This window comes from Oncorhynchus clarkii, chromosome 22 (assembly GCF_045791955.1).
Source record: "Oncorhynchus clarkii lewisi isolate Uvic-CL-2024 chromosome 22, UVic_Ocla_1.0, whole genome shotgun sequence".
Taxonomy (NCBI): domain Eukaryota; kingdom Metazoa; phylum Chordata; class Actinopteri; order Salmoniformes; family Salmonidae; genus Oncorhynchus; species Oncorhynchus clarkii.
This window is the reverse complement of record NC_092168.1, coordinates 18078139-18097122: the sequence shown is the minus strand read 5'-3', so window position 1 is coordinate 18097122 and position 18984 is coordinate 18078139. Positions and strand designations below refer to the sequence as shown.

The following is an 18984-nucleotide window of genomic DNA, read 5'->3' as shown; positions in this document are numbered from 1 at the left end:
GCTGTCCTTCTGTTCCGAGCTGCCCCTCTGTCCCGAGCTGTCATTTAGGAGGGTAACCTATCTAGGGACGCTAAGGAGGTGGACTAAGACTATTATGGAGTGGGGTCCACGTCCAGCGCCAGAGCCGCCACCGCGGACAGATGCCCACCCAGACCCTCCCCTATAGGTTCAGGTTTTGCGGCCGGAGTCCGCACCTTGGGGGGGGGGGGGGTACTGTCACACCCTGACCATAGTTTACTTTGTATGTTTCTATGTTTTGGTTGGTCAGGGTGTGATCTGAGTGGGCATTCTATGTTACATGTCTAGTTTGTCTAGTTCTATGTTCGGCCTGATATGGTTCTCAATCAGAGGCAGGTGTTCGTCATTGTCTCTGATTGGGAACCATATTTAGGTAGCCTGGGTTTCACTGTGTGTTTGGGGGTGATTGTTCCTGTCTATGTGTTTTCACCAGATAGGCTGTTTAGGTTTTCGTTGCGTTCTTTATTTTTGTAGTGTTTGTATTGATTCGTGTTTTATGTTTGTTTATTAAAACATGGATCGCAATCGACACGCTGCATTTTGGTCCGACTCTCCTTCTCATACAGAAAACCGTTACAGTGAGGAGTGAGCGTAAAATCTCAAATGCAGACGCAGCTCATGTAACTCACGCAGAAACACCCGGGGCACCTAGAAGAGCTAGGTACTCAGGGGCAGATGGGGATGCCGGTCGGGGGCGTGATGTAGGGAACAGAATGGGTGAGAACACAAGACTGGTCGTAGACACGAGGAAGGTTGTTACATTTGTGACAGCAGCAATCAATTGCTCAGAAAAGAAAATGACAATCTATTAGTAGGAAGATACAGATCATGGTGGAGCAGGCAGTGAAGTGTCTTGGGATCACAGGACTAATATGGGAACATTTACAGGATGACCTCGATAAGATTGAGAATCAGTCCCGTCAGCAATAATGTATTGATTCATTTTCATGATGGTGTTAATCCTTCAATGTGAATGCGAGATGTTTGATGGCTAATGGGAAAGCGTTCAGTTTCTTGAGGAGTTACTAGACAAACCTAATGTAATATGTCTCCAGTAGACATGGCTTAAACCTACTCTAGCTGTGGATATACAACGTTATGTTGCAGTCCATAGCGATAGTGTGGCAGGGGGAGGGTGTGCTACCTTTATAAAGCAGGGGATCTCATATAGGAGTGTGGGAGACGGTGTTGAGCACGAGTATGTAGTGGTAGAGATGTGGTTGGGAGGGGGGAATATGGTAATAGTGAAGTTTTACAACCTGTGTAAGACACTAGAGTTGATGGCCAGTGGGAATGTACAGTAGAAGGTCAAGATAGGAGATGTGTAATGTGTTGTGGGGGATTTTAATGCTCGTAGTACGCTCTGGGGAGGGTTACAGACTGATGTAAATGGACAAGTGTTGGAGGAACTACTTGATGAAAAAGGGCTTGTGAATCTTAATGATGGCCGGGGAACCAGGATTGGCCCAGTAACTGGAAATGAATGAATCTGCTCTGGATCTTACAATGATCTCAAGTTCAAGGGCAGACAGATATAGTTGGGAGGTTTTGGAGGAATCTACATGGGGTAGTGATCACTATACTACCATGTGTACTGTAGGAATGAGGGTGCAAGATTCAGTAGGAAATGGATTGAGGAGATTGATATTTGGGAAAGCAGAATGGGGTCAGTTTCAGGAGTTGAGTGTATGTGATCCAACTGTTAAACTGAGTGTTTCAGAAAAATGTACACACATAATGTCTGAGGGACATAAACAGCACTCTGTTCGTGGAACGACCCATAGGCCTTGACAGCAGATTGATCGAATTGTGCAATTGAGGCAGGAAGTGAGAAGATGCAGTGGTCATTGAGGAATGAGGATGCAAATTAAACAGGGAGAAAATATGGCAACATTTCAATGGAACACAGTTAGAGTCATGCTGGTGTGCTTTTGCAATACAGATCACGGTCATAAATTGAGTTATTTTGCTCACATAACCACTTCTGTTTTGATAGATAAGACATTCATTATCAGATCATCACTTGACAAAGATCACCATTTTCCTGCTCATCTCAACTTGTTTTTTAGACATTGACAAAGTTCAGAACACCCTTATTTGAGCTGGTGGATCCTAATATAAGTTAAAATATGTTTTTAAATGTGTGCATCTTATTTACGAGTACAATAGCATTTTCTCTATTGTTGTAAGGGGAACACAAATACATCACATGTCTGTTGACAAATAAATGTTGGAAGATGAAGATTTAATACACATTAGGCCTTGAGATGTATGTTGCTTATACTTAGCAAGCATTGACGCAACAATGCGGTAGGGTAGCCTAGTGGTTAGAGTGTTGGACTAGTAAATGAAAGGTTGCAAGATCAAATCCCTGAGCTGACAAGGTAAACATCTGTTGTTCTGCCCCTGAACAAGGCAGTTAACCCACTGTTCCTAGGCTGTCATTGAAAATAAGAGTTTGTTCTTAACTGACTTGCCTGGTGAAATAAAGGAAAATTTAGAAAAAAAACTGGATTGGACCTATACAATAGAATCATCCATCTACCCCAGAGATGTTACAGTTCACATGAGATCATGCTATCACTTGCAGTTTTATGCTATCACATTTTGCTTCACATACTTGTTATCACATTAACTTCACATTTAATCATGTGATCATCACGATATCACATGCGTTCACATGTGAAGTGCACGTTTTTTCTGTAAGGGTACTATTGGAAATTTCAACATGGTTTAGTTAGAGATGTATGTGATCCAACTCTTAAATTGAGTGTTTTATCTAAATGTAAACACAATGTCTGAGGGACATAAACTGCACTCTGTTCGTGGAACGACCCATAGACCTATACAGCAGATTGATCCAATTATGCAATTGAGGCAGTAAGTGAGAGATGCAGTGGTCATTGAGGAATGAGGATGCAAATAAACAGAGCGAAAATATGGCAACATTTCAATGGGTCATGTTGGTGTGCTTTTGCAATACAGATTGAGTCATTTCGCCCACGTAACTATTTCCCTCTGTTTTGGTAGATAAGACTTTCATTATCAGGTCATCACTTGACAAATATCACAATGTTCCGGCTCTTCTCAAATAGTTATTTCAGGCATTGACAAAGAAAAAGTTGCAATATGAAGATTTAATACACATTAGTCCTTGACATGTATGTTGTTTATACTTAGCAAGCATTGAAGCATCACATGAAAAACATTGGATTGGACCTATACAATAGAATCATCCATGCCCCCAACCTCTACCCCAGACCACACACACACACACACACACACACACACACACACACACACACACACACACACACACACACACACACACACACACACACCCCTAGAACATGAAAAACAAGTTTCTCGCCATGCCCGCACCCCTGACCATACGGTGTGAGGAACAGGTGAAACTCACCCCTTCCACACCACCCCCTGATTACTGAAACCTTACAGGGTAACAGAGGTGTTCCTAGACCTTTGACTGGCCGTGCTGTTGACTGAGCCACTGCGGTACGCCACCATCAACCTCTTGCTGATCAGCCCATGCTTGTGGAGCACCACCAAGAGCTGGTTCCGGAACTTCTGCCCGATGAAGGCATACAGCACGGGGTTGACGGCGCAGTGCGTGAACGCCATCACCTCAGTCACATACAGCGCCACGCTCACCTTGTTCTGGAACTCACACGTCTCCTCGCCCAGCGAGCCGCTCCGCATCAGCGTGTCTACCAGCACGCTGATGTTGCGCGGCAGCCAGCATGCCACGAACGCCAGCACCACGGCCAGGATGACGCGCATGGCCTTGTGCTTCTGGCCGCCGTTGCGCACGCCACGGAACAGCGTCGCTGCAGTGCAGCTGTAGCAGACGACCATGACCGACAGTGGCAGGAAGAAGCCCAGCACGTGGCGAATCACCCGCACACCCACCCGCCACCGATCGCTGCTCGCCGCAGTCAGGTTCTCAAAGCAGATGATCTGGCCTTCAAGATCCTCGGGTTGGATAGCCTCCCGTTGGAGTGCCACGGGCAACGAGAGTAGCCCCGCCCCCAGCCACACAGCTCCGCACACCAACCCCACCAGGTGGCGCCGCTGGGCCAGTGCCCGCGTGGCCTTCACGATAGCCAGGTAGCGGTCCACACTAATGCACGCTAACAGGAAAACCCCACAATAAAAGGCAGCATCCTGGAGGCCAGACAGGAACTTGCAGAGGAAGGTACCAAAAATCCAGTGGGAGTAGACATAGACGGCCCAGAAGGGGAGGGTCGAGGAGAAGAGGAGGTCAGCCATTGCCAGGTGCATCAGATAGACGTCTGTGGTGGTCCGGCCCCTAGCCATGCAGCACACCACGTAGATGACTACACTGTTACCCAGCACACTGAAGATGAACACAGCGATGTAGGTGATCATTAGACCAACACTGCTCAAGCCCAAGATAGAGACGTTACAAGGGACCCCCATGAGCTCGTCTATGGGAGGATAAGTGAAGTTGAGGAATTCAACGAAGAGAGAAAGGTCAACATCCATTTCTGGCATTTCCATGGGCTGCATGAAAAGAAAAAAAAAGAAAAAAATTGATATGGGGATGTCTCAGTCAACTCAACTCTCTTAGGTATATCAGTTGTGCAACATTGATTCTAACATCATTCTGATCTATTATACATTTGCAGTATATTGTAAACCCAACCAAACATCCCTGTGCATTACATTTTGTGTGTAGCTATGTAGTTAGTGTTGCGTGTCTTTTTAGAATGACTAATTGTGCAATGAACTAGAGCTGGCCGATTTTGGACATCCATAACGTGATAAATTGCCTGAATTAATGCAATGTGGATAAATAGAACAATACATTTATAGCATTAATGTGCACCACAGTTTTTTTATATCATTTAACTACTACTACTAGTTTGATGGTTGTAGCCATCAATTGTCCGATTAACAATCACCCTTATTAGCAAGCTTATTTAATTTTAATTGTCCCAGCTCTACAATGTACTTTGTTGTGTTATATGTGCAACTTAAATACATTTGGCATAACCACAGGTGAAAAATATGATTTAATTGGAATGAAATTCAGGTTGAAATGAAATTAGTCTGACCCAGTTCAATAACTAATAAAGTAAAATCCTTACCTGGCTATTCCTGTCCTCTTGACAGTTCAGAAAAGCAGCAGAAAACACTGTCAGCAAGCAGAAGAGTGTCTGTCTCAGCGTCTCAGCACTTTTTTTCTCTGAAACTGAAGCCTTTTCCTGTCTGTTACTCTCACACTAGACTGAGTTCCTATTGTGTATACCTCAACGAACAGTTTGAGATCAACGCCTACTACACCAGAATAACTGTTTTGCTTCAGGAAAGGTGAGTGGCCCTTGAACAGCAGTGCAATGTCATACTGTAGGCTACATCACCCAATGCCATGACACATGGGAAGTAGACAGATCCACATAAGGTTTAGGCAAGCTACAGCGCTTATGATAGTGTGCCAAGGAGGTTGAGTAAAGAACTTCAGGTTGAGTAAGGGGCAGCCTTTTTCAGTTTTTTTCCATCATTCTGTCCCTTTCAATTTCAATCACTCAATGATAATTTCAATGCAGATTGAAACGGTCACCTCATTGGTGATTAAATTTAAAAGAAAAGTTACACGAAGTCAAATAAAACATCTAGTATAAGAGCTGACATTACTACTCAATTTACATAGAGTTGCACATAGGTTCTAAACGATATACTTCTATCTGATATACTTCAACATTGTGCTCTACTGCAGGGGTGCTCAAAGTGGGAACCTGGGGTCCGTGGAGGTACGGCAGGGGGTCCGCAGCCAGATCTCAAAATATTTGATTTTTGTTACATTTCATTTTTTAAATAATATTACTAACAAAAGATTAAACAAATTCTGGCCAAGGAATCTGGTGGATTAAGCTTAGAGGGTGTAATGCAATACAATGTGATAAAGGTCCGACTCCGACAAGATCTGGATCTGGATCTCGCCAGTCACTGGCCCGACCAGTAACCTCAGAGCATTTTTGCGTTCCAGTTCAACATTTACCTGCTCTGTTGCAGTCCACCAAAAGTCATGCTATCTGTACTACTATTGCGTCAAATCAGCCTCAAGTCCGTTGTGCAAGAGATGGTTGAGAGAGTAGAGGATGTGTCCCTTTAGAAGACAGGCCAAACTTGAGGGTGTGACTTTGGGCAAGCAGAACAACAATGCCGCAGTTCCAAAAAAATAATGTCTGATGAAAAAATATAGAATCGTAAGCTAAGAAACATGGTACAAATGTGTAAACAATTGTCCACTAACAGTATTCACATGAAGTGGCGAATCATCATTCATGTTTAGCGAACCACTTTTCTTTTTTTTTATATAACCTTTTTGGTTGCCTGTGTCGCATGTTATTTTGGCATTAATACGTGTCACATATCAGTTTGCAAACTGCAATCTCCCGGTAATTAATTTTAAATTATGACGAGGAATTATAGATAAAACATATCGGTGCTCATCGGCCATTGGACATAAACATTACACAACAAGTTAGAAATTGAAAATTCAACAATTGAAAATTCAACAAGTGGTTTGGAATGAATGGAATGTAACCGCAAGCGTTACAAAGCAATCACTAGCCTGCTATTCAGTGGAGTGGGTGTGGGGTCCAAGTCTGGGTATAAGGGTCTGTTTTCCAAGCTTAAAATAATAAACATTCAACATGATGGGCCAGAAAAGGTTGAATACATTGGCCATGCTGTCGATCCAGCATGACTTCTGACGGAATTTCAAGTCGGGAACTCGGGCCTCTTTCTAGAGCTCCGACCTGAAGATGACTGATGTCATGATTCTACTTTTTTTCCGAGTTCCCAGTTGTCTTGAAAGCACCATAAATCCAGAGAATGACAGACTTTGATGACTAAATTTGTATTGTATGCTGCTGCATAAATGATGTAATATGCCAGGGAGATATTTATAATGTAGATAAGAAAGTAATACCAAGTGTATGCTGTGTAGTAAGCTGTTAGTAGCCCATGTGCCTCACTCTAATAATTTGGTCCCTTTCCTCCTCCTAACTTAGCCTACTGTTCTGACTTGGTGGTGCACATGTAGCCTATAGCCAGTTTTAGAGAAATGTCATCATTGAATATTGTTATCATTGTCTGCTTATTGCTTATGCCCCCTTGATTTATCTTACGCTTCTGACTTGGTGTACAGGGAGACTTTACTGTAAGAATGGCCTATGTTCTGAATTCTGTCGCTGTACATTTCAAAAGTGCTGAACAAATAGGTATGGGTCAATGACGTACAGTGCATTCGGAAAGTACTCAGACCCCTTGACTTTTTCCACATTTTCTTACGTTACAGCCTTATTTTAAAATTGATTATATTGTTTTCCCCCCTCATCAATCTATACACAATACTCCATATTGACAAAGCAAAAACATTTGAAAAGGGAAAATAATTTAATTTGAAATACTCCCTATTCCCTTGTGTTACCTATACACTTTCAAATATTTTTTTTATATGATTGTTAAATTGATCTACTAAAAAAAAGTAATTTGGTGCGACCATGAATGACATTTTAAAAATTCTGACCAATATTTCAGGCAAAGAGTAAAGTATGAATATATACAGCAAAAAGTTTGGACACACCTGCTCATTCCAGGGTTTTTCTTTATTTTCACTATTTTCTACATTGTAGTTCAAAATGAGATGCAGACGTTGGGACTGGAGATTTGGAGAAGAGAGACTTCAACACTTGAGTTGATATAGCTAACTTTAAGTAACTATTTGTTGTTGAGACTGTAAATACGCCACCAATATTGAAAAGTAAGTTACAAATATATAGGTCAAGGTTATACAAATTAAATATTAAAACGTTTTGTAGTGGGTGTTAACGGTTTGGCTAGCTATTTTCCATTAAAACTGATGCTGAGGAACAGTATTGTTAAGTTAGCGAACAGTTAACGTCAGCTAAATCAATAACTTTAAATTAGCTCTGCTCCGCACATGCAAAAAACTAGATGGCGACTAGTTAACAGTTGTCATTTTGCGAATCAATACTAGAGACTATTGGTAAAATATAATTGAGTGAGGTTATTAAAACTTCTTACGGATAGCCGCCTTTTTTTCCATTTCCGCCTAAAGAGACATACCCAAATCTATCTGCCTGTAGCTCAGGCCCTGAAGCAAGGATATGCATATTCTTGGTACGATTTGAAAGGAAACACATTGAAGCTTGTGGAAATGTGAATTGAATGTAGGAGAATATAACACAATAGATCTGGTAGAAGAAAATACAAAAACAACTCTGGTGTCCACAAGTGTGCAAAGTTTCAGATGGATAACTTGAAGTATGAGCAAACTACAAGACATTTAGTGTGAAGTCACCCAGGTACATTTGGGAAAATCATGAAGGAGACATTTACATTCACATTACATTTTTCTGCAAGAATATCGGCAAATCTGTATACTTGGACATTGATTTACCTTTTCCAGTATTAGTAGCCATATTCTCTTAATACATTTTATAATTTCTCATGGGCAAGAAGAGAGAAATAGTAGCTAGCTCTATATATATACTATATACACTCGATATATATACACTATGGTTTTATTTGGCCCCCAAAGTTTTCTGAGGCAGTTTAAAAAATATTTGTTGTTGTTGTACATAAAAGACTGGAAAAACACCAGAAAATCAGCTCCAATTGATTTTTATTTAAGAATATATTAATGTATTTTCATGCATAATAGACACCTGATCATATACAAATGTAGACAAGGTTCGAATTATTATTTTATTCAAAATCATTTATTCTGGCTTCTCCCAGTCAATTTGCAGTCTACAAATAATTTGTAATTACATTCCGCCCCCCCGACCATCCCTTCAAGAAAAAATTGGCACGCAGCTGAATCTAGTTGATGATCCCTGGGATAAAGGGAATGGGGGGGGGGGGGGGGGGAGTACTATCCGGTGAAACACTTAAGTTTTCGCTGTGCTATGGTTTTTGGTTCGTTAACTTAACCATTTATTTTTCTAAACTGTGCTCGCATTCTATACATGGTGCATTTCTTTATATTTTTTTCTATGAGGGGGTAGGCATGCTCGACCTGGCCTTCCATGATGCAATCAAAGGCACTAGATCTAAGTAAGAGGACTCTTAGTCCTTACACAATACCAGTTTTTGCCCAGAGGCTGCTACGGTTTTTGTCAACGATGTCCTCCATTTCTATAAGATGATGATGTACTTGGTTATGGTGGCTTTTAGTCTTGCGGACTGTTTTTTTGTGTGATTTTGACAGCTTCTTTTCCAGGAGCTGCATTCTCTTATTAACGTAACATCTGTATGAGATTAACTTTGTGATATTTTTGTTTCAATGTGTGTGCAATTAATCACTGTGGTTGCACCTTTAATTGCTATGAACTTTGTGGTTGGCTTACTTATTTTTCTACTACGCCGTGCATCTGTTGCAGATTGAGGGGGTGGATCCATGCAATTTAATCTGGTAGGTACTGCCTCGGAGGACAGTGTCTTCCGGAAAAGTATCATATGACTGAAATGTATTTTTATTGACAAAGATGGTCAATAATCACAATGGAACACTCTTCAAAGTGCTCCTCACACACAGCGTAACCCCCTTTCTTCAGGTCCTCAAAGGACTTCTGCAGACTGATGTCGCTACGCCTGACGTTTCTCAGCCACATCTTCCTCCTGAGTAATTACAAAAGTGTGTTCGGTTTAATCTCACATTTTATTGAATTCAGCTGGATGTTGGTCTATGCCTCAGGTCTCCTGTTTTATAGTTCATTTAGTAGTGCAGTGGTTTCTATAACATCTGTGGTACAACATTGTAGTTTGTAGATAATAGTTTATGGTTATGTACTCTAACCCTGTTATTCACCCTGATTGTTTTTAATAGTACTCTACAGTTCGTTTAAACAGCAGCCATGTTGTTTTTTCTCTCTGTATGTGCAAGAGGAGTGTGACGTAGACTCCAGAAGTCATGAGAAAGGCAGCCTTTCTTGCTACTCCTGTGACCAGTACCCAAATGAGGACCTTACAGTCTTACTGATTGTGTCCTGCTATAGTTTGTAGTGTATATGGACTCATTCCTTAAGTTTGCAGACATCTGGGGTCTACGTCACACTCCTCTTCAATCAAAACTGACACTCCTCTCTGAGACACCACCTCAATAAACATTGCCTGATTAGCAACACCCCAAATAACAGAGAACATATTATAGAATAAAGACCCACACTTTATCCTGTCCTATGAAACATTACATTAAAGACCCACACTTTATCCCGTCCTATGAAACATTACAATAAAACCCACACTTTATCCTATGAAACATTACAATAAAACCCACACTTTATCCTATGAAACATTACAATAAAACCCACACTTTATCCTGTCCTATGAAACATTACAATAAAACCCACACTTTATCCCGTCCTATGAAACATTACAATAAAACCCACACTTTATCCTATGAAACATTGTCGGTTGCTGCCCTCTTAAACCAGATAGATGTGTTGACGCTCTGCTCTAATGCTACACATGATGTCTGTCTTTTTTGTACCATTATCCTTTTGAGGGGATGCATGCACAATGTGATCAAATGCTCTACTTTCATGGTTGTGATATGTTCTATATGTTTCACCATGTTAACAGGCATTTAATAAATGTAAATGCATATAATTATAGTAGACTATATTTTGTGGTATTCTGACTTAATCTGATCATAGGGCAACAGAACATAAGTAGTTGCCTATACAATGTTTTACAGACATCTACCATCATTTAAGAGGTACTTTATGGTGTTCCACAACTCGATAAATTACTTTGCAATGACCCAGTGTCACAAATGGCAACTATTGATTGTGCAACATACCCTGGGATGGCCTTGGATGTAATATGCCTGGGCACATAACTAATGTTAGCTAGCCATGCTGCCTCGTGCTAGTTGTGTTAAAACCAGCTGTAGATTATTTTCATTACTGATATCTAGCATGTTTTATCTATCAGTGAACATTGCTTTGGTGATTGATTCGATGGGTAGCCATGGATACAGCACTACTGATTACACAGTCAACGGCGTGTGCCTCAACGTGCGATAATTACTCCAAATATATATTTGTTATTTATTACATGTTGGAAACTGGAAACGAGATTTTGCTCCCTTCCATTTTACAGTAAACAAGGTCTTTATTGATGACATATGTTTCTTATCGTGAAAAGAAGTTGATTGAAAGAAGGAGTACTAGCATTGAGGAAAACTTGCAAAGAAATCAATTTCTAGCTATTTAAGCCAAGTACGTATTTGTTTTTTTGTGAATTAGCTAGCCAGCTAGATATCTACTTGGGACAAGCTAGCTAGCTACCGCCAAGAAGAGGATGAAGACCATTTGTGACTTACTGAATATGCATGACGTTCATTAGGAAAACAGCCACTATCTCATGCACTCTTCCTAAACAAAGTAATCTCTATAAACAATTAGGTAAGTCAAGTCTATCAAACTTAGTGCACTCTGTATGTTATAGATTATAGTTTTGGAAACAGAAAACTGTATGGAGACTGTTTCATTGATGAGAAAATTAGCAGAATGTCAGCCAAAATCCATCTAGCTCAATTTTCTCCCACTGCCAGCAAACGGGCTTCCTCTCACTACCAAATATGGTAGTGAGAGGAAACGCCAACCGGATGTCTCCCATTTATACATCTGGAGAAATATTTGTCTCATCTATCTGTGTCAAAACTATTAAATAACACATAGAGCCACCCTTTACCTTGATGCCAGCTTTGCACACTTGGCATTCTTTCAACCAGCTTCACGAGGTAGTCACCTGGAATGCATTTCAATTAACAGTTGTTCCTTGTTAAAAGTTAATTTCTGGAATTTTTTCCTTCTTGGGATAAAGGTGTTGTCACAAGTTAGGGTTGGTATACAGAAGATAGCCCTATTTGGTAAAAGACCAAGTCCATATTATGGCAAGAACAGCTCAAATAAGCAAAGGGAAACGACAGTCCATCATTACATTAAGACATGAAGGTCAGTCAGTCTGGAAAGTTTCAAGAACTTTTAAAGTTTCTTCAAGTGCAGTCGCAAAAAACATCCACAGCTATGATGAAACTGTCTTTCATGAGGACCGCCACAGGAAAGGAAGACCCAGAGTTACCTCTGCTGCAGAAGATACGTTCATTACAGTTAATTGCACCTCAGATTGCAGCCCAAATAAATGCTTTGCAGAGTTCAAATAACAAACACGTCTCGACATAAACTGTTCAGAGGAGACTGGCCTCCACAATCACCTGACCTCAATGGTTTGGGATGAGTTGGACCGCAGAGTGTAGGAAAAGTAGCCAACAAGTGCTCAGCATATGTGGGAACTCCTTCAAGACTGTTGGAAAAGCATTCCTCGTGAATCTGGTTGAGAATGCCAAGAGTGTGCAAAGCTGTCATCAAGGCATCAAATATAAAATATATTTTGATTTGTTTATCACTTTTTTGATTACTACATGATTATATATGTGTTATTGCATAGTGTTGATATCTTCAATATTATTCTACAATGTAGAAAATAGTAAAAATAATGAAAAACCCTAGAATGAGTAGGTGTGTCCAAACTTTTGTCTGGTACTGTACATGGTCTCAAATATTCAACATTAAAGAAGTTAGAAGTTACAGTATCATATGTCTTTGTTTTTTCACTTTACACTGGATGACCCATCAACTAAAACTTCTGTTAAATAAGGACTGTCAACTACAACTTCTGTTAAATAAATGAAAACAATATAACATTTCACAGAAAGGCATTATTCTCTTATCAACTGAGCTTCTCTCTGCATTTGAGACAATAACGTAATTTTATTGTTTTTTAACATTAACACTGGTTGTACCAAATGATCATAGCTGTTCGCACCTCCATTACTATTTTGTTATGGTGTCATTTTGTAGGCAGATCTCTCTCTGTTTCCCTCTTAATCAAATACACACACATTAAGAGTAAACATGGTTTCTTATTCAACAACGGTGCCTTTCAGTGCTTTAATAAAATACAAAAAAAATGTGACTCAAATGATTATCACTTAGAAACATTTCATCATGAATATGACAATAAACTTCTAAAAACAGGATTAAAATGATGCATTATGATGAATCTTTCAAACAATGTTCAAAACAGTGTTAAGAATTATTGTAATACATGAATAGTAAAGTTATTAAAAACAGTAATTCAACATTAAAATATAAAATGCATAAAAACACAGCGTTATTCTACATTACATGACTGTTTTAAGAAAAAGTCAAATGGTTCTGTGCAATATCTTTTAAAAACATTAAAATCTCCACATTGCGTGTGTGGACAATAACGTTTTTCTAATTCTACTATTAAAACATCAACAGATGTGATTAAGTTTGTGCAGAACAATGCAAGATTAAAATTGAGAATTAAAAGTTGAATTGTGCAAACTTTTCATGAGATTCAACCATTAAAGACATAGAAATGGTTACTTTGAAGCAAAGGTTGTAACACAAACTCATTGAAGTTGACAATAACCAAACTTGCATTCTTAAAACAGTGTGTTTGATGTTGTTGAACTAGAGTGACATGAAAGCAGCCTAGTCTGTATTGGATAGCCGAGAGCTGAAGGGCTTGAGCTCACTTGATCATTGACTTCACATCTCCTTCATTGTAGAAGGGCCAGACAAAAACATTCCTCACCCTTCCCGTGGACTTTTCAGTTCCAGCTGATTTGTTTGAATCCGTAAATATTTAGCAGAGTGCTGAGTAGGTACATGTTCTTCTAGTTTCTGTATTGGGTGACGGGACCATCGCTCATCATGTGGAGGGTCATGATTTGTGGATTATTGTTCTTGACATCTCTTAGGACATGTTCCAGGTGAGCCCATACTGCTCTCTCACCATGTCTAAGGGAGTCAGATATGGTGGTGCAGGATGGCTACCTTCTGATGTGTACACAACACTTGTATGGATCGTAGGCGGCTGCCTATTTGCAACTGAGTCAGCAATAATCTGTGTCCTGACGATAAAAAGGCATTTGCTTGATAAAGGCATAGCAAATTGGCCCTCAATAAATATGGATAGATTAGGATACTAGTTATTTACGTAAACATATTTTCAGTATTAGCTGCTTGATATGCACTACAATATATATATATTTTTAAACTGACATAAAACCCTAATATCCTACAAAAGAATATATGATGTGTGTATGTACAACAACAACAATATAGATGAATAGATAACCTAATACAAAGACAAACATATTGACATCATTCAGTACAACGTTTTAGTCATATGGTGTAACCGTAATTTCTGGTGACTCCGAATGATCATTGTGGTTACACCGTATGACTTTTCTCACATAAACATATTTTAGAGGCAACTGCTTGTGCACCATCCATGTGAACACTTGACTTTGACATCAAGTATCTTGAGTATCGAAATAAAACACAAGCTTTTCAGATCATTCAAAAATGTTATTGGTTTTTAGCAGTGGCACAGAATGATCCGATTTTGGGGTAAACCTGACAGGGAGTGGAAATGTAAAATTATCAAAACATTTACGAGAGACTTGCTAAACTTTATTCTTAACCAAAGGGTATCTCAAAGGCATCTTAATGATGTTACCATCATGTGATTTGATCCAAAATGGTGACTTTATGTCTGTTGCGCCGAATGATAATCATGAAGGCTATTTTTCCAGACAAAAGTATTTAAAACCTTTCTGCTTAAACTGTCTTACCCATACAGACATATAGTGCAATAAACCCCCCCCCCCCCCCCCCCCAAAAAAAAAAAAAATGATGCCAGAATAAACGTTTGACAGTTTTGTTATGATTTGAGATGTTTTATTGACATTTATATAGATTGCATTCGTCTTCGGACAGTCAACGTTTTAAAAACTGTAGAGCACCATTTTTTTCCTTCACATTTAACGATTAACTCTTTTAGGACTCAATAAAAGAGAAAGAGCATAGTTACATAACTGTCACATGTGCTCCCTCTCCGGCCTCTAGGTCACCAGGCTGCTCGTTATGGTGCACACCTGTCACCATCGTTACGAGCATAATGACTCTCACCTGGACTCCATCACCTCCTTGACCTGCCTTATATATGTCACTCCCTTTGGTTGCTTCCCCAGGTGTCATTGTTTCATGTCTGTGAGTTGTTTGTGTTTCTTGTTTTGTATTATGTTTTCATTTATTTATCAAATGATTCACTCCCTGAACTTGCTTCCCAGCGCACACGTTACAATAACATATGTGTATAGATTTGGTTGTTGATTTTGGAAAACATTTCATTCAGACAAAATATGCACGTCACCTCCTTGAACCTTATATTGACTACGTCCATCCTAGCTCGCTCACGGTCTTAATCGAAATTACGGATTGCCTCTTGTCTGCTCGTCGTCCCCTTATGACATAGTTTGTACATCTCAATTGTCAGTAGAAACCACTTTTGTTTAAGCAAGTCAGCCATATCAGTTTTTTGTTTGTCTCAAAGGCAGTAAATGAGGCTGAATGAACTGTGTTGCTGCCAGACAAGGCTCCGCTGATAGCCAGGTATAGCAGTGGTAAGGATTCACTCCATGGTGCTGAAAATAAAGCTCTGCTGTTGGTACAGCTTTATGTTGTCTCTAAAAGTTTGTGGGCATTGTTTGACACCGTTTTAGTGCAATTAATGTATTGTTTAGTGTTGTGGCTTTGCTGGTACCCACCAAGATTAACATGCTAAATTTGCCACTGGTCACATGTCTTTGTCAAGTTTTCACTCTTCATTTCTGAAGTTGCTGTCTTAGGCTTCATTTTATGTTTTCCTCAAGTGGATTTCAGGCTGGTGTGGAGTGGGCTTTGAGGCGGGTGTAAAACCTTAGATTGGTCACTTACACTGGAGTGATAGAGGAACTAACAAATGCTTTCCCTTAGCCAGTCCAACGGTGTGTGATTGGTTGAGTCTTCTTGGGTGCATGAAGTCAAATGTGCTTCAGATCTAGGAGGTGCCGATGTGGACAAAATCTGGTCGAATTTCGTGCGAGAGAGATCTAAATGACAATTGAGAAGGAATGAACAGACAAAATTGCCTTCAATTGGTCCGCTCGCGCCATGCGGATTCGTTTGAATTGGTCAGTGAGCACGGTCCAGTTGACCATGCACAAGGATGAACTGATTATTCTGTGCAGGGCTTCGGTGTTGACAAAAGCTGTCCCATGTTGCGCGAGAGATCCAAATTAGAAGCAATGAATGTCAAAGTGGAAAATTGACCGGTTCTTTTGGATCCCCATAACACACAATACAGCACAAAAGGTAGCAGTTAAATACACAATCTTTATTGTAGAAAATGTATAGGGAGTAGTCAGTACTCGTTGGTAGGGTAAGACAAAACTAACAAACATGGTCACTTAGGGCCCTATAGTGGCCAGAACTGACTCTAACCGTATCGAGCGGCAAAACAGTCCCAAAGAGACTCAGTTCTACTGCTACTTTCTTCCACTGACCAGAGGTACAGACAGGCAGTGTAAACCAAATGGGCAAATTCATGGAGTTAATATTTATTGTTTCAATAAATAACACACTATGACACAGCAAACTATGCAACTTATTCAATATCAAATGTGAGTGGCAAACAAGGTACCAAAATCAGCTAGAGGAAAATAAGCATAAAGCATGTATAGCCTAACCTCGCTCTTTAGGGGACGATAACAACTGTTTGCCTACTATAAATGAATGCAGCCAATCAGCATACAGAACCGGCCACCACAGGCTAGCCTCAAAGGGGACAAATATCTGTGCTGTACAGATTACGCAATGTAAAGGTACTCATTCCTTTCGGTCGCTGCCGATAAATAATAAAACAACATTACACTGCCTATCTCAACAGAGGAGCCTCAAATTGACGGTGGAGTTTATAGAGTCCGGGTTGCAAGTCTTTTGAGGATTTATCTCCGGAGTAACAGCGGTAAACACGGAAGTGGCGCTGCCGGTTTGCTTCCAAACACGTTATTTTCCCACCCTCAGCACTTGCGCTAGCCACTTCCCTTGGGGGAATCCCTGGCTGCATTCCAAACACTTAAAAGACACACCCTCTCCACTCAGCCCTCAAATTAAGTGGACACTTCTGATGACGTATCATAACGTCTGATGAGTTGACACTTGCAAGGCAAGGGGTGAGGGAAGAATGAATTATTTTTAAATGGACTGCACAGGTGCCCAGTTGGGTGGGCCCCTGTGCTTGGTCAGCATGCTGCAGTCCGGTTGATCCATGCCTAAGGATGAATTGACTGTCCAGCGCAGGGTTGATTGATTTGTCTGTTCAGTTGAGCGCTGCAAGAGAGGGGGTTGAGGGGAAGCAATAATGGGAGAAGCGGAAGTATTGTGTGTGAGTACAGTTGGTGAGAATGAGTGAAGGATGGTGAAGAAGAGTGGAGTAAAACGGGCTATGAACAGTTGGATATGTCCAGCAGTTTATGGTTAGAGTGCGATTCACGAGCAAGGGTGTTTTTTTGGGTGACCCGTTTGCAGTCTAGAAGATGGTGAGGGACAAATTGGGTAAAGTGGAATCATCAGAGCGACTAGGAGCGGTATGATGTTGCTTTTGTGTGTGTCAAAAGCGCAAAAGGAGAAAGCTCTGTGGCTCCACAAGATGTCGAGGTCTGATGTGGAACGCTATGATTTTCAGAGTAGGGGACTGGTTAAAGTTGTCATCTAGGGTGTCTTTTTGAAAATAGAGGCTGTGTGGTTTAGGGGAAACATTCCAGGAGCGGTAGACGCACGCCACTTGAATTGAATTATGGACGGAAAGGAGCGAAGCCTATCGGTTTTACTGTCATTAGATGAAGTGGTTCTCCCAACTTATGTACAACTTGGGTATGTGAGGTATGCGGTAAGATCTGATCTGACAGAAGCTGTGTGTTATAGAAATCCATATGATTTATATGTTTATGAAGGTAAGATAATGACTAAATGATTTATACGTTTAAAGTAATGGTAAGACAATAACTAAGAGTATTCTTGAATGTATGTGCATAGGAAAAGAGGGACTGTTAGCAGACAAGGAACTGTTAGCAGACAAGGAACTGTGGCAGACAACTTGTGACCACTGTGAAACTGATAACAGGGAAAGAGGTCTCCCCATCCAGGGGGGGGGAGAGAAACCGTTTGATTTGCAGTAGATTGTGTAACATGTGGCAGGATATGATAACAATTTGTGCCTTAGACCACTGCGCCACTTGGGAGTACAGGGAGTACTGAATGAAGAGGTCCCCCCCCCTCCCAGGTTCCTGAGCCTGTGTAGGGATCTGAATAAACATTTAAATCAGACTGAAGGAAAAACGTTTTTTTGTTTTAAATTCAGGGTTTTGAATTTGGTTAGTGTTTTTCGTTTTTGGTAATTTGTATGAATTTGTTCATCCAAAACATATTTTGTTTTGAGGTTATTTCTTTTACTACCCTGTACAGTAGGTGCCGGCAATACCCCTTATGAGTGTAGTCTGCCAATAAACCTTAAAGAAGAAGAGCCCTGTAGGAGTTGGTCAGCCCACAAGGTCCAGTTGTGCCGAGCCCCGAGCGACAACCTGGTCTCAGAGCATTTCGTATTATTATGTTCATAAATCCGAGACACTGCATTTAGTATGATATGCTACGTTTGGTATGGTGACATAAGACAGATGGTTAGTTAAGGCAAAAACGAAAGGTGTGTGGTTGGTCGGGGTGGGCCTATAACACAAACGTCTATCAGCCCAAAGGTTACGAGTTTGAATCTAACCATAGACAACTTTAGCGTTTTAGCTATTTAGTACGTTTTCAACTACTTACTACTTTTTAGCTGCTTTGCAACTACATAGGGCGTCTTGACCCAACCAGGCTGTTCTCCAGACAGTGGTAACGCTGGAACATGTCCCAGACACTGTTGGTGGTCATGTAACCTCCCTCAGAACCAGTGAAGATCTCCAGGTTCTTA

The 18984-nt window shown here is 40.5% G+C and overlaps 1 protein-coding gene across 1 annotated transcript; it reads right to left on the bottom strand.

Annotated features, from left to right (window-relative positions):
• Window positions 1-3468: 3468 nt before the first annotated feature.
• Window positions 3469-4557, bottom strand: LOC139380552 (chemokine (C-X-C motif) receptor 2). The gene has a single exon (XM_071123301.1). The coding sequence runs from the start codon at window positions 4555-4557 to the stop codon at window positions 3469-3471; it is 1089 nt and encodes a 362-aa protein (XP_070979402.1).
• Between the last annotated feature and the right edge of the window lie 14427 nt (window positions 4558-18984).